Below are 27,368 nucleotides of genomic sequence, written 5' to 3' on the forward strand. Positions count from 1 at the left end.
TTTGCAAAAGCAAACTGCACACTTCCCAAGACCAAAGTGGAACGTTCTGAATACCCCTTGCTATAGGATAATGGTATGCAATCTGCAGAATCATTTACAAGTGCATCCTATGAGCATCTACGGGGATGCATGGAATGAGAGATCACGAATAAAACCAAGATGCACTCCTCCAAAAATAGAACAATCAGTTGTTTGCTGTCCATAAATAAGCTAGACAAGAGAAGGAGGAAACGAACACATGATAGATCCAACTTCACTAAAGGAAAGGCATCACTGATCAGTATCAGGAAAAAACAATAGTCGCTCTTAAAATAATCCAAGGACGGTGTCTAAAGACAAATAGCCAAGGAATGTAAGAATAACAACCACAAAGCCTTCGGTAGCTATACCAGACATGTAGGTGTCAACATCCAAATATGCTGTCAGCTACTGAAAAAAGGAATGACATACACCAAACCAACTTTCATTGCCCACACCCAGGGGGACAAGTTCAGTGTAAACTCCCCCCATCACCCCCAAAAGGGCCTGTGTCCATCACAAAAGGATGCAGAGACCCAGACGTCATGGACATGCAGGTAAAGACAGCCCTCACTAAAGCTAAGAACATAGCATCAATGTGACTCTATGTTGTCCTAGGCTGCGTCTTACACTAGGCCCATAAGGAACTACACCCTCACCTACATTCACTGTCCAGACTCAAACGTACCACAGGCTATGTACCCAAAGAATGGCATACACTAACAGTCATCCATCTCCACAAAGGGTGTGCCAAAGAACCTGGAAACCATTGCCCAATATGTGTACTCAGCCTGGTCTACAGAGCTATTGAGCAAATTGTCATGGAACCCATACACTGAGACATTGGAGATCTCCAGACACTGGACTCTACACAACTTCGCCTTGTTAAAGGCAGAGCCTGGTTCCCAAACCTAGTTGACTTATTTAAAACAGTTACCATGAACATAGATGGAGGTGAAAGTAGTCCACAAAGCCCACCTGAACCTCACTCAGGGCTTACCACACCATTCCCCACTCTGTCATCATGGACAAGTGTACCAGCTTGAACATGAACAGCTAGGTCACAGGATGGGTGGTCAAGTGGCTCACAGATCAAACACACATGTTCATAGTTGCAGGTGCCATGTCCAACTCTAAGCCAGTCACAAATGGCATCACACAGGTCTTGGTCCTGGGACCCCATCTGTTCAGTAGATACTGCTCAGCGGTACAGGCAAGCATGGCAGGTGTAAGGCAGAACAGGTTTGCAGATGACTGGAAACTGTGGTCCATAATTGACTGTACAGCTGACACAGACATCCTCCAGAAGTGTCTTACAGAGACAGATACCTGGTATCAAAACAATGCCCTCAAGCTGAATGGCAAAGAATGCATAGTCATCACCTTTGGGTAATACAAAGTGCACACAAATTGCCACATAGGTGGTACTCCAGCATGTATGGAGAAAGTCATTATGGCCCTGGGGACACAGGTAGATAGTAAATTCACCTTTGATGATCACATGCCAAAGTGTTTAGACATTCCTTCAATGTAGGCCATCTAATGTCACCTAATTTAACCCAGTTCGTATAGTCTGATGATGTCACCATCCTACAAATATATCTGTGGAAAGGCAAACACTCAGTAATGTGTATAGCACATTGTGTTAATGCATATTCCTGTTGTATCATGACCTAGTTAGGTAGGGGTTTGAATCCTGCACTGGGTGACTGTGTGTCTGGTCTCCTTGGGAATAAGCAACCTTTTAGGAGCGTAGTAAAACACCTCAAAAGTGAAAAAGTAACCTTTGTCAAGTTTGATGATGTTACCATCCTACAAATATACCTGTGGAAATGAGAACTCCCAGTGATACGTATAGCGCATCATGTTAATGCGTACTCCTCTAGTATCATGAAGTAGAATGCACTGGATAACTATGTGTGTTTGTGTCTGGTCTCTTTGGGAAAGAACAACCTTTTAGGAGAGTGGTGAAACACCTCAAAAGGGATAAGCTAACCTTTGTCAAGTCTGATGATGTCACCATTCTACAAATATAACTGTGGAAAAGAGGACTCCCAGTAATATGTATAGCGTGTTGTTTTAATGCATACTCCTCTAGTATCATGAAGTAGTTAGGTAGGGGTTTGAATCCTGCACTGGACAACTGTGTGTGTTTGTGTGTGGTCTCCTTGGGAAGGAGTAGCCTTTTAGGAGAGTAGTGAAACACCTCAAAAGTGGTAATGTAACCATTGTCAAGTCTGATGATGTCACCATCCTACAAATATACCTGTGGAAAAAAGGACTCCTAATAATATGTATAGTGCGTCATGTTAATGCGTACTCCTCAAGTATCATGAAGTAGTTAAGTAGGGGCTTGAATCCTGCACTGGACATCTGTGTGTCCTTTTTGGAAAAAGCAACCTTTTAGGAGAGTAGTGAAACACCGCAAAAGTGGAAATGTAACCTTTGTCAAGTCTGATGATGTCATCATCCTACAAATATACCTGTGGAAAAGAGAAATCCCAGTAATATGTATAGCATGTCATGTTAATGCATACTCCTCTAATATCAGGAAGTAGTTAGGTAGGGGTTTGAATCCTGCACTTGGTGAGTGTCTGTGCTGTATGTGTGTGACACTGTTGGTCAATGTGTTGTGGGTTTTGCTTTTACTACTGTATGACATATCAGTATGCATTGCACATGTGAGCTCGCTGTGTGGCAAATACATATACGTACATGTTACCTCAATGATTGCATGTGTGGGAACCCTGCTTTCTCCAAGAACACAGCTGTCATCCTTGCCAGACTGTGCTGCTGCTGCTTCCCAGACCTTAGGTCACATCTGTATGCTTGTGACAAGCCCAGCCACTGCAGTGATCCCTGGCCTAGGTCATCTGTGTCACACAAAGTCATTACGGTTCCTATTAGAATGTGTGTGTGAGGGTCTATGGCTGAGGTATATATCAGACCTATTCAAATGCAGCAAAGTCTGTCAATGATGACTATTCATAACAGGTGTTGAACAACCTTTGTGGATATGCATGCAGACCCCTTATTGCTTATGTGATCCACCGAGGGATCTCAAAATACCTTTCAAAATGTGATTAGCAAAGGACAGATGACATAACATTTGGTTGCATGTACATATCGGTACCTGTTCATCATGTTGATGGCTACTACCTATGTGGTACTGTGGGGATAATGTGTTCCGTAAAGGTGGATGACTATGCTTAGTTTGGCTTATAGCTTTCCAGCATGGGTTTGACAACAGGCATCTGTCTGTATGATACCCTTGTGCAGGATGTGTGTGTCATCTGGAGAATGCATTATAGGCCACAGTATGCATTACCAGACATGAACAGACATATCCCTACTGTGATTGCTTGTACCTAAGAGAGCTATATGACAAACAGGAGTGGTTTCAGTAATGGGTGCATGTGAATACCAGTGGTTACTGGCATAGTATAGTACCCGAAGGATCCAAATGTTGCTGTGTGTCCTACATCTGTGTGTCGGTTGTCAAGACATCATCTAAAGATTGGTTATGGTCAGGCTGTGGAAGTGATGTATACTACCAGAATGCAAAACAATGACAGATAGTAACAGTATCACCCACAGCACAGTGTCAAACCATGTCATACACACATGTGTAGTCAGGTTCCGAAATGTGTGTAGTACAATGCATACTGGCCACCAATAGAAACTATGGAGTGTTACTGTGTAATACAGAGCATGTCCCCCTGGCCATGTGTCCACTATGCATGTACATGCAGACAGTGCACCTCCACCATGTTCAGAACTGTACACCTGCAAATCTGTGCTACACACATCCCACACATACAGTTCACTCTCTAACACATGCTGCCAATACTGCACACATCAGCCAAGTGGCACGTGGCCGGAAAATACACAACTGGAACCAACACTTGTGTAAACAACACTACAATGACAATCATAGAATTAATGCATCATGCCTGCTCAGCTACACCTTCAAGCATATCATTACACTGTACTGGTGACAACATGCTAATATTGCTATATTGCTATAAAGACACACTGTGCATCAGCACCATGGTAGCCTGTTCCTGCATCGATGCTACAGATGACTTGAGGTGGCACAAGTTTCATCATATGCACAGGGTATGTTGTTGGTCTGCCAGAGGCCAACAGTGAGCCATCCAATCAACATGTATGTGTGTATGTGTGTGTGTGTGTGTGTGTGTGTGTGTGTGTGTGTGTGTGTGTGTGTGTGTGTGTGTGTGTGTATATGTGTGTGTGTGAGGGGCAAGAATACTGAAATGGGCCAATGTTGATGTAATGTGTTTGGGTATGTGTTAGCCCTAGGTGTCTAGAGTATGTGTGTGTGCCTGCATGCACAGTTCCACCATGTGGCTGCCATAGATGGGTATTTGTGGGACAGCCACAGACTGTACCTGTGTGGCTTCACAGATCACCGTCTCTGGCCACAGATAGGGTACCTGTGCCTGGCAGGAGTGCTACTGACACTATCAGGTACTAAGCCAGACTGGGTACTATCTCCAGAGGTGGATGGATGTACACTGGACACAGGCTCCTGCTGGGACTGTCCAGAGCCACGTGCACATGGTCTTTTAAGATGTTCTATGGACAACCCACCCTCAACATTGCTGGGGCTGGTACTGGCACTACAGGAGCAGCTGTGGCTTTAGGGATGCCCACGGCGACTGCCAGCTGCTGATGTTGCTGGCATATGTCTACGTTGATGACTCAACCATCCCGCACTGTCCTGACACATGGACATGACATTGAGGAGGATATCTAATGTCTCTCCCCAACGTCTATCAGTGACCTTGGTGTAATGACAGATGGCACCTGCTAGGTCACGGATACTGTCAGTGATGGTGGTGTTATGTGCCCTCTGTGCCCTTAGTCCCTGTCTGGTGTACCATTCCATACATGCCAGTGCCTCCATGACAGCCTGGAAAATGCATGATATTGTCAGACCTGTGACACATCTGCCAGTGGCATGATGAGCAGCAGTGCTCCTACAAGAACACCTGAACATCTGCCTATGTGGTACCCTTCCAGACATCTGGGTATGGCTGTTGTGTTGGGATGCATGTGCCATGAATACCACACTGTCCTGGCCAATGCCAACTGTATGCTGTTCCTCAGCTGTGGGCATTGGTGATGGATGTATTGGCAGTATGACTGTATGTATGGATGGGGTGGACAGCTGTCTGTGTACTGTCGATTGGTGGCCCAATGACAGACCCTGGCAAACATGCCTGTGCCTCAACACACCTATCATCAGTATCACTGTTTTGTTCTGTGACATCAGTTTCCCTGCTGCAGTGAACCAGCCCAAGGTCAGCACCTGTGAGAGGATGACAGGAAACACACTTTACGACCTGTACATGATGTTGGCGCACATGCACACATGCACACATGCACGCATGAACACATGCACACGTGCACACATGCACACATGAACACATGAACACATGCACCCATGCATACATGAACACATGCACACATGCACACATGAACACATGAACACATGCACACATGCACACAAATGCACTCATCACTAAAACACACACACACACACACACACACACACACACACACACACACACACACACACACACACACACACACACACACACACACACACACACACACACACCACCAGCAATCCAGAACATACTCAATAGCAGGTGATGGTGGGGTACAGTATCACAAGGCAAACAGTTATATCACACATGTCAGCATGCAGGATGTGTGTTTCCCAACAGCATGCAGTGCAGGTGTTGACAGCCCTTGCCAATAACACTATACATGTCTTTGATGCATGTGTTTTGTTGTTCACTGATTAGCCTCACCCTGGAACGCACTGTGTACATGAACATGACAGTGCTGTGCAAGTATTATAAGCACTGCAATGTTCTGTGCACCATCTCTCACAGGTATACATACCATGGCTGGATGTGTATCTGTGTGTCACATAGATTTCCATTTCTGATTAGAGCATCTGTGTCCTCAGCAGATAATTGTGGACACAGGATTAGCACATGCATGCTATGTATACACATAGGATGAGTGGTGCATATTCACCTGATGGAATACCATTGCTCAACATGGCCATTGTACAGTGGTTATGGTGAGTGTAGGACATATTGTGGATATGCCAGTGCTAGGCATGACATGGCATGCTACAACACAACTGCAACATTAAACATTACACAGACACAGTGTGTGTCATGTGACCTATACACTCAATAGCATTACAAGACATATATGTGTCACTTTGTACAAATGGTGATTGCTATGCATATTGTGTATAGGTGCCTATGTTTGCACACACATAACACTGAGGTGCATAGCAGGTAATGCTATGTGTAGTACTGTGGTCACTGTAACTGGATGGGGTGTACTGCCATGAGCCATCATAATGCAGCATCATGTGGTCACTCAAGGCTACTAATGTGTGCCAGACCGGCACATACCATTCTGTACTGGAACTGCAGTACCATGGCTACATTCACCATTTCACAGCCAGTTGTTACATAGGTTTGTAAGGTGCACAATAGGGGGCATTGCCTACCATGAATGTGTAATGTGTCGAAGAGTGTTGCACAGCCACATGTGAGGCATCTACCTCTTGGTATATTATGTGTGCTGTGCGGATGAAGTCTGGGATACTGTAGTGTGACCTTACAGCGGGCATCTGAATACGCCATGTGTAGCATGTTAATATGTTAATATGACAGTGTTGTGTATGTTATGTGCATGTGTATCAACTCTGCCTATCCAATGTCCACATCAGTGTTGCCACAATTCTGTGGAATGCTCTTTGTATTGTATGTGTTTTAGGCAGCTACCCACATCATTAGGATGTGCATAGTCTCACAGCAAACATGCACAGTATGCATTATGCATATGTGTGTTACGTGTACATGGCCTACACCTCACCTATGACATGCACATTTAATTAGCAGTATTAAAGGTAGAACACACTCACCAGCATGGGTTGGCTGCCTTGCTGTCACACCAGAGGGACCTACAAGGATATGAGACACTTTGTCAGTGGCAACAACTGTGGCATTGCTACTGTGTGTTTTCAATCATACAGTAGTACAGCGGTTGACAGTCACAGGCCTACAGATTGTATTCCTAATTATTACCATTGCACAACACTAGGCACCACATTGTCTAACTACACAGTACACATCTCACATAAGCATGCTCTAACAATTGAGGTAACAGTAGTCTACAGCTATGCCATGTTACCTGCATGCTCCATCTCAGCTTGCTGGGTGACTCTGACCTCCATGATTACACACGTTAGTTGTTGGGGTTGTTGTTGGCAAGGAGCCACCTGGCTCAGGAGCAGCTCCTCCATTCTGGTGAGGGGGGGGATGGATGGCTACACCCCCACCTGTGGCGAGCTGCTGTCTGCAGATATCAGAAGCACGCTGCCGGACATGTCTAATTAAATCACTGCAGTGATGGCTTACCTGCATATATCCGGTTATGAATGCCTATGTCATTTACCCGACGGACAAGCTCTTGCCACAGCGCAGTCCACTCATGCTGGTCCTGGCTGGTTCTAGAGAACAGCAGGGCATACTGCTGCACCAGGCTGGATGTTATGACCTCTTCCTCCGCCATGCTATAGGTGGGATTACGTTGGTGGGAAATAGCCCTGGAAGACAATGAAATAATATGTGTGAGCAAGTCATGAGGCACACGTATATTTCTAATGTACAGATATCAATTAACTGCCATATATAGCAACCTACTGGTTGTCAGAAGATACACACTTTCAATACCACATGTCAGTACTCAACCCACAACTGCCTGACAGTGCCTGGCACACTCTATATATCAAACCACGTTTTGCACAGAAACAAACTTACAACAGTATGTAATACTATACAACAGTACATGGCACACTGTATGCGACACAATGCACAACCTAGACACAGGAGGTATATATCATGCTAATGCATCATGAAAAGTGTAATCCATTGCAATGATTGTAAAGTCCAGTGACAGTATCACCGGTATACCACACTAGTCATTGGTGGCAGACCCCTGCCTAACATATGTGCACATTCATGAATATAGGTGGCATACTGCTGTACTACACTATACATGTTGCTAGATATGCACCTATATCCTGTAACACACATATGACTAGGCCATGGTACAGGCATACACACACACACACACACACACACACACACACACACACACACACACACATCAGACATACATATCAGACACATAGGTATGGCAACACAGGTGACCTTTACCTGCGTACCTTACAGTACTGTGTGTCAGTAGTTACGAGACCGTATGCCTGAGGTATGTAATCTGTGAGGACTACAAGGAACACACAGAACAGTGGTTCCAATCAATGTGGACATACACCATACTGTGCTGTTTAGGCATACAGCCTCAGGTAGTACTACAGTTCATACAGGGGTTGGATTCACCAGTAGTAACACTCAATAAGCATGCATGTACTGCTTTGGCCTACAATGGGCACCCCAGTCGACAACAAGGGACTATGTCAGAATTTATGGCATACTGCTTTTTCAGTCTAGCAATTGTATATACATCTTTTGCTGGGATCACAGCTAGGACACATAATACCATGACATAAACAGTTTCCCACAAAGCTATCACACATAAACCAAACTTTGACACATTCACCAACACATTCACCATCACACTCAGTCAAACTCACATAGCAATTATGGTAACAAGTACATGTGGGTGTGTATCACTTCATAGGTAGGTAAGAGGCTATTGGCCCTAGGGCCTATAGAAGCCTAGCCATACACTATTCTGGCCTTTGACACACAGGTCATTGCATTTCACGTGGCCCTCTCAAGCAGAGACACAGAGGTGAATGCCTGGATGTATTCACTAGCTCCCATACAATCTTATTGATTATTAATGACGACTGCTAATTATGAGCTTTGTTTGCTATGGATAGTTGGTTTGTTCCAGAGTATGGAATATCTCTGAGATGGGAATCTATCCCTCCAGCATGTGCTGTTTATTGTGGTCAAAAGGTTTGGGTCCCTAGAGCATGTAGAGATTGTGATCTGTTTACGTGCAGCATGTCCAACAGCTCTGGTTTTTACATAGCTTAGTATGTTAGGCAGAGGTCACCTCTGGGTAGGCGGTATGCGACACAGTGTAGTTGTGGGTTTTTGAGATGGTCTGCATAGGGCATCTGTTTGAGGCTGGTATTCCTCTTTGTGAGGTATGTCTTTTTTGTTTTTAGTTGCTACAAGGATATGAGACACTTTGTCAGTGGCAACAACTGTGGCATTGCTACTGTGTGTTTTCAATGCTTGTCTTGTGAGGTACATACCACATGGGGCATTATACTCTATAATGTGCTTTATGTGTGATGAGTAGAGGGGAACACTGACCTATATTTCCCTGGATGACACACCTTTTGTGATGAGGTGTGGCAGGTAGACAGATTACATGACTAGTGTGTCACTGTGATTATTGAAGGGGAGACTACAGTCCACCTGTGTCCCATGGTCTCTTATCACAATTTTGGTGTTAGGTAGACTACCACCTATGTGGTAGTTCATGGGTATGGAGTTTTTGCCAAAAGGAATGCCAATGCAGTTTCAACATTGAACTTGAGTCCATGGCTTTGTCACCAGCCATCTGTTGCAGTAAATAAGACCCTGTTTCTCTCTCTTTCTCTCTCTGTATATATATATATATATATATATATATATATATATATATATACACACACACACACACACACACACACACACACACACACACACACACACACACACACACACACAAATATAAACATACATTGGTGTACATATAGATATCCATATAGGCACATATACGGTCCACCTTTCAAGGTGGGAATATCAATTATGCGAAGGTTGTGAGGTACACTGTTATGTACTAATATTGCACAGTGTTGTGCGGAATGCATTGAAGGTGTTCTTAGCACATGTAGCTTTAGCAGGCCTCACTGGCTGCAACACTGCAAACCTGACAATTTATACCCACAGTGTTTAACCACCACAAGTCATATACCAGCACTGTATGCTGTCTTGTTTGCCATACACTACAACCTACATAGAAGTATGCACATAACAACCTTCAACAACATATATATGTCCACCCTTTACAAACAGTTGCAGTATGTCCCTTGCTCTATGCACATGTACAGATGCTAATATATCTGACACAGACAGATCTCTCCATATGTGTGTGCCATACTGTTGTAAGTCCATGGACCTCACAGCTGACCTGCTGGGCCTTACTGCAACATGAACAGGTGTCACATGTGAGCACACAGTAATATTGTAGGGTGTATATATAGCTGCAAATGCTAGATTAGCATACTAGCCTGGTACAGCTGTTACCAATGCTAAGCTACACGTTAATATGACTATCATGCATTTGTTTCTCTGCCACATCCTTGTTTATATAACTGTATGCACTACTCCCCCAAACAGCCATTGTACACACTACTGTACAGAACAGAGATAACATGGATCAGATGTTTGACATTTAATGCTGCACTACATATATCACAGTCATATCCCACTGCACACACCTACACACTGATTTCTCCATGGCAGTAGTTATGCAGGGCATCTGTGCATAGATACGTACTGCTGCCACATATGGATGATTCAAAGTATGTAGAGTACTCTTCTAAAACATCTACTACATGGCAGTAAATACATATCAGTTACATACTTTTACTTTGTATGGGTTTGTATTATTATGTTCTGTGTGTGTAGTAGTAAGATTTTTTTATATATGTTATTATTTTTTTTTATGCTGATTTTTTTTTTTTGCTGTTGCTGTGGCTGTTGCTGTTGTTGTTGCCGGTGTCTGTCTGTGTGTCTGTGTGTGTCTCTGTGTCTCTCTTTCTTGCTTTCTTGCTTGCTTGATTGCTTGCTTGCTTGCTTTCTCTCTCTCTCTCTCTCTCTCCGTGGCTGCAATGAAATGATTGCATGTGTGGACAGCAAGTACAGCCTGCTTTTAGAGGTATCTGCACATGTGCATGTGATGGCCTCTGCACCAATTGGTGGCCACCATTTTGTAATTGCATGCAGCTTGCTGTGTGGTAATTGCAGTACTCACTGTCATAGCAACCCAATGCTATAAATTGCTAGGTCAGGTAGGCGTAGGCCTTTCAGCTTTCCAAAGGTAGGGCCCATGCTTCTTTGCTGTGGACACCGTAGTGTAGGTCAGAAGGTTGGTATACTTCATCTAAATGTTGCTAAGGTTGTAGCCAGTTATTTGTATGTTGTACTCAGACCTGAATGTTGCCTCTTCCAGTACACAGTTGACAGTGTAGAATTGTACTCACCCCTAGAAATGCTAACACAAGATAAATGGGAGTATGGAGTTTCTTTACAACATCTACAATGAGCTGCCATACATATGTAGTTATTGAGATGTTTCCATTTGGCACATGAACTGTTTGGGAACATCTATACTGTGGATATTAATGTACTCACTTCTGCAGTGTTTGTGCTTTTTATTTTGTTGACATTATCACAGGATGCTCGTGAAACTGGACAATTCCAGTACTGAGTATGCCTACCTACATCCTTGCTGTACCTTGAACACACTGGTATTTTGTACATTTGTGTGGGGATTGTCCTGCTATGATACTGTGTGGGGGTTGTGAAGTGCTGCTGTAACAGTATTTACTGCTAGAATGTCTGGTTCTGTTATCACAGTCATGTAATGCAATTCCACAACAACTGCTGGTATAGTTCCACAGAACAAGTTTTGTGTTATGGCATTCCTACCTTTCCTTTATATTCACACATTCTGATGCATTCTGAGGCCCCTCATATGCAGGGTGACTAAGGCACTTTTAAGCAGTTGTAAGCGGGTTTCAGTGGGTTTGCCCGACGTTTAGCAATACTAAGCTAAGCATACACATGTGCACACTCGCTCAAACCCGCTTACTACTGCTTAAAATGCTTACTCTTGCTAACCCCCATGCTCATTTCTTTGAAAGACAAGAAAATGGGGAGATAAAGTGGTGAAAAAGGGGCACAAAGAGGGAAAGACAGTAGGGAAAACAGCTTGGGATGTGCAGGACGGGTGTAGGGAAGGTCCATAGCTGCCCATTTCTTTAACAGCAACAGCTGTGCATATACTTGTAATTTGGAGGGAATTTTGAAACCTTACACCCCTGAGAGAGGGGTGAGGACAACGAAGTATGTTGTACTGCCAATTGAATTTCAGTGTCTGTGTCTGGCGGGCATTTGTGTAAAATGGGAAGCTATGTATGGGTCATAATTTTTTTGCTGGAGCAGATTGCCCTTTTTTTTTTTTCAGGTGAGAGTGGAATGTGAGGTAGGGGAAGTAGGTATGTTGTAGGAGGCAGGTTAGGGAGGTAAACAGACAAGACAAACAAGACGCATACAGGGGCGGAATATGACACATGGGGTGGGTGAACACAATTGACGGGGAAGGATGTTTGGAAATCGCAAGCCCATGAGCCCACAGATGGTAACAGTGGAACTGAGATCCCCACCCATGGGCAGTCACCACTGCACCTTCACAACCCAGAGGGTGGCTGTGCTGAGGGCTGCGTAGGAGGGGCAGGCTCAACCGAGAGTCATGCCACTCTTGCCTCGAGCTGGCATAGGGGATCAGTGACTGAACGCTGGATCTCCCTACACACCACAGCCTGGACACTTCGGAGGGCGACAGATGGCCCTCCTTTGCCCATGCTTGCACGGGGGGATGAGCCCCATCTCCTGCAGTGCTTCCACCTGAAGGTGGCACAGGACCAATGGAGGAGGGGGGCCCGGGCTGGGCACTGGACCTGCTGGTGCCAGGTGCAATCGCCAGCTGAGGAGGGACAGGTGGGTCAGCTGGGACCGACCATCCCATACGTTCTGTGTTTAGGTGTATTTAATGACAACATAGACAACAGCATTCCAAATTAGTCATAATAGCATGCAGTAATATTCCCATTAACCCAACACACCAGGGTTCCAACAGTTGAACAGCAAGCATAACACATGCATATATTGAACAACAGTGGACATTCCAACAGCATGCAGGAATGATTGGTGGCAACAGGCCACCAAGATTGTGGTGTTTGAACAGGGAACATTCATCAAAGTGAATGCAGATATTTATAGAACAATAGGACATATGTCCCAACACATGTTTTGAGATTAGACATACCCATTGAGGTGTGGAATTGCATTGTTTATGCACATACAATAGGGTGTAAAAAGATACCTCCATTAACATCATATATGTACTTATAGTTTACACTACATTCCTATTGACTGCAGGTGTATATCCCCTACATGTATTATTACACTAGGCAACGTGCATTAAGCTGTATAATGGGTTTGGCTAGTTCATTATATACCTGACCTATATCTGACATACTAACTGTCCAGGATGCAGATGTTATATATTTTATTTATATTTATATATCTACATATCTGGATGTGTTCACGCGACATTTTCAGTTATATTTCTACATCCCCCTACATTTCTAGCAGCACACTCATTCTGGGAACACATTAACAAGCTACTCATGTGCCAGATTTACCTATGCATGCCAGCCATTAACTAACTGTTGAGGACTATATATATATGCTTCAAAGCTACTGGCACTCCCTTCATCCACTTTATATGGGACTGCCCAACTGTGGGTTGACAGCGCTTAATACACCAGTACTATTTATATAATGCAAGAGTACAACAACATTTCAAAGTAAGTGACACCGACACACTCCAGGTATTATACCTTTATTAATTACATTACACACTTTTCTAGAGGATCTCTCATTTATTTGATATTCCAGTGCATGCAGAAGACTTATTCAAGATGTATTATACCTTTATTAATGGGTTACAACACTCTTTTTCAGGCTCACTCACTTATTTTATATAACAGTACATGCAGATATATTATTCAGGACTTAGTTTACCTTTATTAATGGGTTACAACACTTTTTCAGGCTCTCTCACTTATTTTATATAACAGTACATGCAGAGAAATTATTCAAGGCATTTTATGCCTTTATTATTGGGCTACAACACTTTTTTCAGGCTCTCTCACTTATTTTATATAACAATACATGCAGAATAATTACTAACCTGCCCGGTGGTGCAGCCTTAGCAGCCTGTCTGCATAGGTTTGCTGATTCGCAGCATGGACACCTGCAGCTGTGAAGTAAATGAAGGGATATTGAGACATACCCATCCATTATATAGACTACAATAGCTATACTTACATACTCCATTCCATGGATACCTACTCAGTAGTGGGACATTGTCATTTCTACGGGCCTCCCGTATCCACTGGTTCAGTCCGTCCTGCTTCCATCTCTTCAGGTCTGCATGGTGGTGTCTGACCTGCTCACCAGTCCGAGGGATGCCTGTGGCACTGGTGAGATCATGTGCTAGACGGTTCCATGCCTCCGCTTTGTACTCCGTGCCTTGGAACTGGCCCTGCAGGAGTCTTGCATCATGATGATGGACAAGGAGCCAAACCATCAGTTTTGACTCCTCAATGCCCCACCGTTGCACTCGAAAACGAGAACCCTCTCCAGCACCAGCCATTCTGTCTGCAGATTGCAGCTACAACCAGTTATGGGGCTTAAATATGGCCCATTTACCTCACTTATTTGTGATTGGCTGTTTTTTAAAATTCTCAGGTGAGTGCATACTTCTTAGCACTGAGTAAACGTTCATTAATATGTATATGTATGTTGACAGTGTATGAACAGCAAAAGCTGTCATGGCTTAGTGGTTCTGTACTTTGATTATGATGCATAGTATCCCGGGTTCAAAGCCTGTCATTGCTTTTTATTTTACTACTGGTCTGACCGGCTAGGAGGTGTGGCTATGTTTATCAGACTTTGCGCTACTTTGCCCAACATTGCTCTACGTTGCCCAACGTTGCGCTAGTTGGTGCGGTGCGCAGCCCCGCGCAAACATTTTTGTATGTGCTAGTTGGCACGATGCGCACCTATGCGCAAAGCCATTGCGCTAGTTAAAGCAGTGCTTAGCTATGGGCAATTATATTGCGTTAGTTAAAGCAGTGCTTAGCTATGGGCAATTATTCTTAAATGTGCTTAATACTGGTAAATGTTGCTTAGCAGTGCTTCACATTGCTTAACATAGATTACTTATGCATTCAATAGTATGCATGACCGTTTCACCTTCTTATATATATATTTAAAATATTGTTCACTACTACATAGGCCATTTAAATGCATTTTAATAGAATTTAAAAGGTAAATGTCAGGAATTATTTTTATGCACAGATTTCCTAATGAAAATGGAAAGGGGAGTGAAGGGACTCGAACCAGGAATGCCTCCTCTTTGTGCGAAGGCTCTACCACTACACTATTGCAAGTTGGCTTAATTTGCATATTAGTAGTTTATTATCCTCTTCGATGTCTACACTGGTTACTGTAGATAAGCAATGGGCACACACGCGCAAATATGGGCAGCTATTTTGGAAATAATAAAAAGAAAATTGTTTTAACTTTTATTTCATTTGTACAGGGGTTTTGAATGTGGGGGACTGTAGTGTTGGGGGTATACACATTTGAGCAGACTTGCTCAAATCTGCTGACATTTGCAGATTTAGGCACTTGCAGGGGCATGGATATTTGGACTGCTCGGCAGTCTGACACGCCCCTGCACTCCTACATGCTCTGTGTTAGCCTGGGAGTTGAGTCAGTGCGCCCTCATGCATATGCATGACGCGCTGACGTCTAACTCTTAGATGGCAGTCTCTGAGTAGGACTTTGTTCATCCTACATGGATTATTACTGAATCCCCCCATACATTGAAGCCAGTTGAGCATCTATGGACATTAAGAAATGGGGGACCAAGTACTGTGTTGTTATCTTTCTGAACTTTTACACAAGTATTTTGATAACCTTTGTTTGTATAACAATAAAAAGAACAGTTCACAATCTTGCATTTATATGCAGTTTAGTCATATGTGATAGTAAAGCAAACCTCTGTATACATCAGGATTATGACTGGTGCTTCACTGTGATAAGTAAAAATATTATCTTTTAACAAGACATAGTGTGGTGGCACTGAGTCGTAGCACATTTCATAGGCTCACCGCTAAAAAATACAAAGCTCAGGAGCTGCATTCACAATCAAGTTACTTTTATTAAAACAAACATTGAGCACTTTCAGCCATCAGGACTTCATCAGAATAATACCTCTGACATTAGCTTACATATAAGCACCCATACCTGGAAATTATGTCATTAGTCAATTAATTAACAAGCTAAACCAATGATGTCTTTAAAAAAATTATAAACATAGTATTAGGTGAGTGATGACATGAAAGATAAAACAAAACTGCCCTACCTCATCTTAAAGTCATAACAATCAATCTGCCACCCTTGTCAGTTTTTATAATTTGTTCATGTTGACAACACATAATTCCAAATATAAGAACAGATAAAAATGTATAGAAATAAGTAAACAGATAAAAAGATTATTAAATCGATATCCATCCATACCTTTACTGAACTAACCTTTAATTAAACCATGACGAATAACAGTGATCAAAATATAAAAATAAATGTATACATCCATCAAACCATCAGCATCATGGTGTATAAATACACATTTTAATATACACAGATATAAAAACACTAAGAATAAATAATATGGGTCAGCTGATACATTGTATGTAAAATATATATAAATATAGATATACAAATATAAACTGTGTAAGTAGGCATGTACAAAGGAATGAAGCAACCATGTGTCCTTAAAGATACACATTGTTAAATAACAAAATATTACAAATACAAGGAAGCTTTTAAGCATAGTATACACCCAGTAAAAACATGTCATTGAGACCACAGCCATTGTAGAATTAAGTTTCAACTGCCATCTTAGTTCTTTAAGTTCTAATAAATCTTGCCAGGACCTCTGTCTATCATCAAAGACTATACTGTCAATGACATAAAATTTGAATCTATGGGTGTGTTGTTGACTTTTAAATGTTTATTAAAGAGCGTTACACTCATCATGTTTTCCAATGTCATATAACTGCTGGTAAATTCTAGTCCTCAAGCATTATGGCTTTCCCTATATGAAATCCTGGACAGTTCTGACACTGTGCCATGTACACAATAACCTAGTGTGTACAGTGAAACTTATGCTTTAAATAAATCTCACCATCTTCAACTATATGGAATGTGGAACCCTCAAGGATGTGCTGCTGATATTGATTACAGTGTCTACAAACACTCATTACACTAATCCCATCACCTAGACCTGTTGTTTGAATGAGGGATTTGAAACAAAGATACTGCTTATAAACGAATTTAGGAGGGGCTCCGAAACTCTGAAATGGTTCACCTAACTTTACAAAAGTAGTCCAGTTTTTAATTAGTGTAGCTTTACAAGGGAGATCTAAATTAAAACTGAGGACCGTAGCTTTATTAAAGGCTAGATCCAAATCTGATGTTGGACACCAGCCCAAGATTAACTTTCCCTATTAAGAGGAAAAAAACCTTTGTTCTCCTTTAGTCATGACTTCTTCCATAGCAGTGCTCATAAAAGCCCAGGGGTAACCTCGAACTTTGGAACATGTGTCTGAGCTTAAGACCTTCCTCTAAAAATACCCCTCATGTGAAATCATACTAGAGTCTGACCATATGTGCCTTTGCAAGGGCCTTCTTTTGATGCATAGGATGCCAAGTTGTATAATGTAAAAATGAATTTGAGTATGTTGGCTTCCTATATATATTGGACTGAAAGCACTGGGCTTCTTTATTTTTGGAAAGAGTTATATCCAATACATCATCAATACACTCCTTGGAATAGTTCATTGTGAAATGAAGGAACCCAGTAGTGTTCTTTATGTATTCAAAAAATTCCAACAATGTCTCTAAACTTCATGTCCAAAATATAATTAAATCATCAAGAAACTGGATGTACAAGGACCAAAGGTTACAAAATCTAGACAAGAAGATGTACTTGTGTTCCTTTCAGCCATAACCAATTTGGTGAAGGCAGGGGCACAGGTTACCCCCTTGGCAACTCCTTTGTCCTGGCTAAACAGTTGCCCTTCAAAAAATCTGTAGTTATTCTCAAGAACCATTTCCATTAAATCCCTCAAAGTCCTGATTTTGTCATGTTCAAGGTGGATTTTGCTACACAGAAAATCATAAAGCCAATCGAAACCCAAGCCACAAGGGATGACAGAAAAATGAACTTTGACGTCAATGGTAACAAAAATGATGTCATCAGTATGAAAGTATTTAAAAATCCTTGACAGAAAATCCCATGAGTCTTTGTATAAACATGCAATGTTCAAATTGCCTCTTTGAGTTGGTAGTCAATGTATTTAGCAATAGTACAGGTTTTTGAAAATTTAGCATCTATTATAGGACGCAAGAATGGATTAACTAAGTTCTTATGTACCTTTGGGATTCCGAAGATTGTAGGCTTTCTTGGACAAGTGACTTTTAAAAATTCAAAGTCACTGTGGGAAATACATACCTGAGAGGTGAGATCATTTAGTGTTACATCAATCTTGTAATATGCTGTATTTCTTTGGTTTATTGAGACTTCTTCATAGGTGTCATTGCATAACATATCTAACATTTTGTTTACGTAGCCATTGGTCATTGGTGTTCATAACAACCAATCTACCACCCTTGTCAGGTTTGATGAGTCTAATCTATCTGTTGTGTATGATATGTTTCAGAAGGGTTTCCTTGTCTCTAGTCAAGTTAAATTTCTAACTTATGTTACATTTGCCCAAAATCTGTCTAATATTGGCTTCACATATTTTTTAAAAAAGGTTGATGGTGGGGTACGTTGGAGGGTTAAAAATACTGGGCCTGGTACATCTGCCAAGGTTGTCAGAACTGGGCATGTCCTTTTGACAGAAATGTTAAGTTATGAAGAGGTCTGAATAAACCCAAGAAATGGAAGTAGTAGTAGTAGTTTATTCATGAGGTGAAGGATGGGGGTTTTGATTGCATTATGGGAAGGAAGCATATGTTCCAGTGAGTATCCCAGTGAAGTGGTTAATACAGAGTTTGGTTTGGAGGACAAATGGCATTTACTGGGGTAAGGTTGTGTTGGGGGCCCATATTCGATGCTGCCTATCTGCCCATTGGCACCATATTACCCGTGATTTACTCCACTATATTACTGTGTTGGTCATACTTTCCCCTGGTGTACACCTATTTGTCTTGCTACAGCCATGCTATGTGGGCAGCTACATACCACTTCTGTGTACAGTGCCTGTAGGGGTCCTCAGGACCAGTAGTTCCCATACAAGCCATCCATACTAGCCATGATATCTGCCACCCAACAGTCCCATGTTGTCACTGTATCACTTACACAAATACAGTTACAGTTGCAGAACCATAACGCTGCACATCCGCTTGTAAATCCTGCCATTGGGCAATGGGGTAAGACGTATAAGCAGATCTATCTGAAGTGTTCCAGTAGCATTTTTACCTCTTGTGTAGTACACATTTGTGTCATATAAGTAATGCTAATGTTTTCCTCTTTGTTTCTCTTCTTCTACCTTCCTTTGTCTCCATCCTTCTATCTGCATCTGGAGTGTTTCTTCCCAGGCCTCCACTGAAAACTGGCTTTGTTCCAAGTCAGACTTTCCCAGTAAACAAATGTTAAATAAGCTACAAATTACTACAGCACTCAACTTTCCTCACTTGTTTAGAGGAAAACAGTTTTTAGTATTAATAGATAAGCACCTATCCAGGCATATCTAAGGGTCAGCTCCCGGTGTTTTCTCCTGTCTACCTGATGAATCTGGGCATCTTGGTGCAATGCAGCAATTGCCTCATGTAAACAGACAACCCTTTCCTCCTACTACCCAACACTACAACCTGTGAGAGATGAACTTATATAGCCAAACTAGAAGCAAAGCTCTCGTCACCCAAGACTGGACTAGACAGTCAAGAGGAGAAGGTAAGCACTTACACCACACTCATCACATAGTCCCTCAAAACCTACACCACCAAAACAGACACATAGAAACACAAGCACACCTACATTCATGGAAGCTTTCAATAAAAATCTGCTCAAGCGAAAGAGACCTCCAAAGCAGAAATGCAAGCAACCTCCACCTCCCAACACAGCCCAAATGACACATAGCCCACAAACTCAGTGTGTCACACAACCACAGCCCATAAGGCATAACAATGTACCCAACACTCTAGTCATAGGTGACTCTATAGTCAGGCACACTGATGTTCCACTCACCAGACTAAACAAGGAGAAAGTTACTGTCAGCTGCCTATCAGATGCCAGGATCCATCACATAACGCACACACTCAGGTCACTCCACAACAAGTACAAATATGACTCTGCCATTGTCCATGTTAGTGTGAATGACCTGAGATGTACCTCCCTGGACTACATGAAAAGAGACATGGAGGAGCTCTCTGATTTTGTAGCCCAGGCAGGTATGACCCTAGTCCTGAGTAGCATCCTGCCATCACCCAGAATGGTACCACAGTACAAGGGTAAAAGGATTGACTTCAACAATTGATTAAGCTTCTGGTATCATTCTAAGGGGATCCAGTATCTGTCTTCCTGGGATGACATGATCGACAGACCACAATGCTTTTCCAGAGATGGCCTGTACCTGTCACCCTTGGAATTCCCGATACTGGCTAAGGCTCTTGCCACCCCTATAGTGCCTTTTTAGGCAAGGTTCAAATGACAAATTCACCACCATAACAGGTACAAGCAAGCAAAATCTGAGGGTAATGCTACTCAATCCTAGAAGTCTAAACAAAATGTATTCACTCGAGGCACTCCATAAAATGGAGAACACTGACATCTGTGCAGTGACAGAGACCTGGTTCAAGGCTCCAGAGAGCACCCCATGCATTACCAGGCTATAATTCATACCACACCTTTTGGCCACCAAAACAGACACCAAAACTCTAAAGGCAGAGGTGTGTCCATATTCATTAAGGATATCCACATCTCCAGGCTAGTTGATCAGTCTAATACATCCGAGATTATCCAAGTGCAACTAACTCTGGGCAAGACCGCAATCCAAATTGTAACTTACTACAGATCCCCCACCATGCCCCAGGATTCCCACTCCTCATTTCTTGATACACTGGAAAATTTTAGGGTACAACCAACACCCTCATAATGGGTGATTTCAACTACCCTACTATTAGTTGGGAAAACTACTCATGTACCAACTCTTTTGCTCAACGTTTTCTGGAATTCATAAATTCCAATGCCTTGGATCAACTTATCCACATCCCCACCAAGGGCAGCAATATCCTATACCTGGTCATCACCAACATGAGCGACCGGCGTTCCACACCAGAGGTCAATTCCTCATTGGTCAGATCCGACCACAAGCTAATCACCCTAGACATCCACATCCCGCCCCACCCCCACCTCCATTAGGGAAACTACCGTAGAAAATTTCTCCAAAGCCAACTTCACGTTTCTTAAGATAGAAGTGACAAACTTCATGACACCCATGCAGACGGACAATAGAGGTATGACTGCTGAATCCTACACAAATGCACTTTATAAGCACTTACACAAGTCCATGGATTGTGCTATCCCTAACAGAATCAAGATGCTATCCTTCAAAAAAAGGAAGCCAATCTGATGGTCCCCTGCCATAAACAAACTCTACAACAGAAGAAAGAAACTGTTGCAAAAAGGAGTAAAATCCTATGACTGGAGGAACTACCTGGTCAGCCTCAGTAAGAAGCTGAGATCCCTCATAAAATCCTCCAAAGCTAGTTACAAAAAACAAAATTGCCACTGAATCTCAATGGCAACACTTAGATCTGCTCTGAGTTACAGCACAATGGCACTAAATATACAGAACCAACTGATATTACCAACACCCTGGCAGATAGATTCAGTGCTTTTACCCCTTTCTCACCCACTAAAAGGCCCATCTCTATACTGGAAGAATGCAACGTTCCTGTAATCACGGCTGCACAGGTACAAACCACAATCTCCAAAGCCAAGAACAAAGCATCCATGGGACCTGACAACATTCCAGGCTGCATTCTACATGAACTACAGAATGAACTTGCACTCCACCTAAGCACCATATTCAATCATAGCCTCACCTCAGGCTTTGTGCCCACTGAATGGCGCAGAGTGATGGTTATCCCACTCCACAAAGGGGGAGCCACCATGGACCTGGGGAACTACCGCTCCATTAGCCTAATGAGTCTGGTCTGCAAGGCCATGGAATGTATCATCATGGAACTTATAAACAAAGACACCGGTAATTTCCAAACTCTGGACCACACCCAGTCCGGGTTTGCAAAAGGCAGCTCATGTCTCATAAACCTGATAGACTTCTTTGAAGCAGTCATAAAGCCATAGATGAGGGTACAGTGGTTCACACAGCCTATCTAGATCTTGCCAAAGCTTTTGACACCATCTCCCAGTCTGGAATTATAGATAAATTCACTAACCTAGGTATAAATCTGTATGTCACAAGATGGGTTGCCAACTGGCTCACTGACAGAACTCACTCTGTGAAAGTAGCAGACTCCAAATCCGACTTCAGACCAGTGACAAGTGGAGTACCACAGGGTTCAGTCCTGGATCCTCTCCTGTTTGGTATCTACTTTTCTGAAGTACAGGTTAACACAGAAGGTCTTTGGCTAACAAAGTTCACAGATGACTGCAAACTAGGAGCCATAATTGAAACTCCTAATGATGTGGAATCCTACAAAAGGGCCTCGCTGAGACAGATGCCTGGTGTCAAAGCCATGGCCTCAAGCTCAGTGCCAAAAAGTACATTGTCACCCCCTTTGGTAAAAACTCTGCACCGATGAGCTACCACATAGGTGGTAGTCTACTTAACACCAAAAGTGTGATAAGAGACCTTGGGACACAGGTGGACAGTAGTCTCTCCTTTGATAATCACATTGCCACAGTAGTCAGAAATCCTTTGACATGGCACACCTCATCAGAAAAGGTTTCTCATCCAGGAAAAAAAGAGGTCATTGTTTCCCTCTACTCATCACTCATTAGACCCATTATAGAGTACAACACCCCTTTTTGTATGTACCTCACAAGACATCTACAACAACTGGAAAGGCTGCAGAAATACCTCACAAAGAGGATTACAGGCCTCAAACAGATGCCCTACGCAGATCATGTCAAAAAAATCCAGCTTTACTCTGTCGCATATCGCCTACTCAGAGGTGATTTCTGCCTAATATACAAAGCTATGTCAAACCCAGAGCTGTTGGACATGCTCCACTTAACGAAATCCCAATCCCTCTGAGCTACACGCTCTAGTGACCTAAACCTTGTCACCACAAAAAACAGAACATGCTGGAGGGATAGATTCCTGTCCCAGAGACTTCCCATACTCTGGAACAAACTACCTATCTATATCAAACAAAGCTCCTCATTAGCACACTTCAAGAAAAATCTTGATGATTGGATGGGAAATAGGAAATTCACCCTGGGGATCACCTCTGTGGCTCTGCTCAACAGGGGCACAGGAAAATAATTTTCTTGGGTGACGAAATCCAGGGTACATTTTTGGCTAGGCTTATATAGGCCCTAAGGCCAATAGCCCAGTACCTACCTATGAACCTATGAAATAAATAAATATATATTTTTTATATTTGATTTGCTATTTTATATCTATCCATTTATGTTTCCATTTTCTACAAAATCTGCCACCCCCATGAGGTCTGGCCTTCTCTTGCCAGTGGTCCAACTGGCTTCAAATCTGCCTTGCCTTCATTGTAGCAGGAGTGACCTGGTTGTATAAGCTGTGACCTCTGGTGGTCACTCACTGGAAGGAGTACTACTGTCCCTGTGGTTCTATTGTCACAGGTTCACAGTTTGAAACATGCTGTGAGTTGGTGGAGGTGGTAGGGGAATTAGTGGACCAGAAGATGGAAGCCCACATTGACTGCTTTGATTGCGTACTTGGTCAGCTTCAAGAGCCATACTGCTGCCTGACTATGTCTTCACCACGTCAGGCTGTGCCCAGTGGGGAGGGTAGTCAAAGTGATGACTGACCTCCCTGGCAGTCGGAACACAGGAAGGTTATACCCACTATATCCCATGCTGTTCCTGTTACTTCTGTGTCACCTCTCTCCTTTCTTTGTTGTACAGTCCTTCCCATCACCAATGTCCTCCTTTTGTCTGCACATCTATTATTCATATGTCAATCCACCCATGTGTATCAGTATTTCTCCACATTAGTCTTCATCAGTGTTTTATGTTTGTTTGCGTTCCCCTGCTTCCAGCCACCTACCCTCTTTCCATCCCCTGCCTTGGTTTTACATCCTTCAATATATTTTTCTTTTCCAAAGGGAACAGATGAAAAAGTAAAATGTGTGCCAGTCCCAGAAAACATTTGCCCCCCCAAACTGTCATATTTACCTCCCATGTATCCTTGTGTTTGCTTCCTTGCTTGCTGCACTCCTATTCCTACTTTATAGGGTTGGGAGGGTGGCCTAATGGTTAAGGTGTTTGCCTTACAAACACAAGGTACAGAGTTTGAATCTCACAGGGGTAATTGGCTAGGCTTAAAATGGCTTGCAAGGGCAGTTAGCCTAGTACTAATCTATGAACCTATGAACCTATATAGTGCATCAATTCCACCACAGTTTAATATAATAAAAAATAAATATAAACTTGTTGAGGGACATTTTCCTGTGGCTTCCATCACTTTGCAGCACATGATCATACTTATTGGACTTCTTTGAGAATGTCACCAAAGCCCTGGATGAAGGCAAAACAGTACATATTGCCTGTCTTGACTTAGCCAAAGCTTTTTACATAATTTCCCACTCAGGTATCATTGAAAAACTTTCCCGGCTAGGGATTAACCCATACGTCACCTGATGTGTAGCCAAATGGCTCACTGACAGAACGCATACTGTCAATGTTGGGAATTCCACCTCTACCAGTAGACCAGTTACCAGGGACATATCACAGGGATCTTTGCTTAGTCCTCTACTGTTTGGAATTTATTTCTCGGAAGTCCAGACAAAAGTAGATGGCCTGTGGCTTACCAAGTTCGATGATGACTGCAAACTAGGTGCAATAATTGAGTTGGAATGTACACAGTTTTCAGTGGAGGCCTGGGGAGAAATGCTCCAGACGCATGCCTTTGTAACATGGGAGGAAACCAGAGCACCCAGACGAAACCCACATGAACACAAGGAGGACATGCAGACTGCAACAAAGGCACTCCATTCAAGAATTGAACCAGCAAGCCTCTTGCTGTGAGTGACAATGCTACTGCTGCACCACTGTGCCATCCTAAGTCTTAACACCAGAACAAAGAGGCACATATGCAAAAAAATGCATTATTATCCCCTTTGGCAAAGAGGAAGACCCTGCAAATTACAATATTGACAACACCCCCTCTAAACTCAAAACTACTGGTGCGAGATTTGGGAACACAGGTTGATAGCAATCTAAACATCAATCACCATGTGTCTACAGTGGCAGGGAAAGCTTTCTGTGTGGGGTATCTCATAAGTAAGGGTATCACATCCAAGACTAAGGATGTTATAACTCCTCTGTACTCAGTCCTCATCAGACCACTAATAGAATACAATGCTCCCTTTTGCATGTACCTCACCAGCTACCTGCAGCAGCTGGAGAGACCACATAGGTTTTTCACCAAGAAAATTCAAGGCCTCCAAAACATAACCTACATGGAAAGACTGAAAGCCATGTCACTGTACACTGTATCCTACAGGCTGATGAGAGATGACTTGTGCCTGGAGTTCAAAGCAGCCTGTGACTGTGCCTAATCGAAATGTTGCACATCCGCAAATCAAATGGGACAAGAGTCACTCGCTCCAAGGATCTCAACCTAGCCTTTGACATTAACAGAATGTGCTGGAAAGACATATATATCTCTCAGAGATTGCTGCTCCTCTGGAATAACATCCCAATTCACGTGAAGCTGAGCTCCTTAATAACTCTATTCAAGCACAACCTAGACAATTGGATGGGAGACCATAAATTCACCCCAGGTGTGGCACCTTTTTCCCTCATGGACAGGGGCAGTTGATGCTGATCACAGACACACTCTGCGAATAATGACCATCTAACCAAGGTCAGTTAGGAAACATGGGTATACATGGCTAGGCTTAAGGCCCTAGGGCCATCAGCCTAGTAACCTCCTAAGAGCCTATGAGTATGAGCTTAAGCACATACCTGCCACTTGCTTGCCACCTCCCTTCACATCATTCTTGGCTACAGTTGAGGAAACTCTGTCTCTGTCTCTTTCCCTGTCTCTGCTCAGTCTGCTATTTCTGCAAGCATTTTTTCAGCTATTAGCAGCTTGGGTTGCGAATATACAGCTAGTTAATTTCGAATTACTTTGTGTTCACATTGTGCTACAAGTCATATCCACTGTAACCTGAAAGTGATTACATGAGGCATATTTCTAAATTCCAAGGTAGAAGTTTAAGTGTGAGAAATATGCTGACAGAATTCAGTTTTCTCCGAACTTCCATCACAGATAACTATTCTGCTATGCTCTGTCATCCATAGCTCGTAAAATACAGTCAGTTCAAGAAATATAAAACAGCAATTAATAAAGCTTTTATTTGCCTGATGCAGAACATTTCAAGGTTTCTTCAAACAAACTTTACAGAGAAAACTACTGGAATCTTTATCGAAGGAGTACACTTGAAAATCTAAACTGATGGTACCCCCTGTAATCTGTTTGTAGTTTCAATTCTCCTTGGGAACATGACTGGTAAATTAGATACACAGCATAATATCCACTGCTTAGAAAAGTCAGAAACTACTTAATCCCTTGGAGGGAGCTATGCTCATGAGTTAAGAGTATAAAGATAGCAATGAAGGAAACTGTATAACAGATTATCTCATCTTTGTAAACCTGAAATAATTTTTGTGTTCATCTAGGACAAAATTACCACAGCAAAAGCTAATCTTCAACCAAGACTTCAGGAGCTTGTGGAACTACAGACCAAACAAGAACAAAAGATTATGGATATCAAAGTAAGTGTATTTTAATGTATTAGTTATTTGGTACAGATCTTTTTGCACACCATGTTAAGATTATGTGTAAATGGTCTTCTCTGGTCTAGCCTTGTTTTCTATAAAATAAATTCCCGTGATCTGTTTTCTGTAGCTGTGTTATAATTTTTGTTTCAAAATAATTTATAGCTCAGAATGCCTCCTGATGTGTTTGTGCCAATGGATTGGCCTACAGCCAATCCTACAATATGGGAGGTGAGATGATTTGTTTCATTTTTATTTCACAAACTGGTCAACTTTGACCTGGACTCATGATTGAACATTGGAGTTAAACATATTTTTTCAGGAAC

The 27,368-nt window shown here is 42.5% G+C and overlaps 1 protein-coding gene across 1 annotated transcript in view; it reads left to right on the top strand.

Annotated features, from left to right (window-relative positions):
• Positions 1–27,368, top strand: part of LOC122814327 (zinc-binding protein A33-like) — a gene marked incomplete in the record, with an annotated part of 538,577 nt that overhangs the window by 26,398 nt on the left and 484,811 nt on the right. The window contains 1 exon segment of the mRNA XM_044086914.1: positions 26,944–27,039. Within this exon segment, the coding sequence (XP_043942849.1) occupies positions 26,944–27,039 (96 nt within the window).

This window comes from Protopterus annectens, chromosome 10.part0, assembly GCF_019279795.1.
Source record: "Protopterus annectens isolate FY-2018-M chromosome 10.part0, PAN1.0, whole genome shotgun sequence".
Lineage (NCBI taxonomy): Eukaryota > Metazoa > Chordata > Ceratodontiformes > Protopteridae > Protopterus > Protopterus annectens.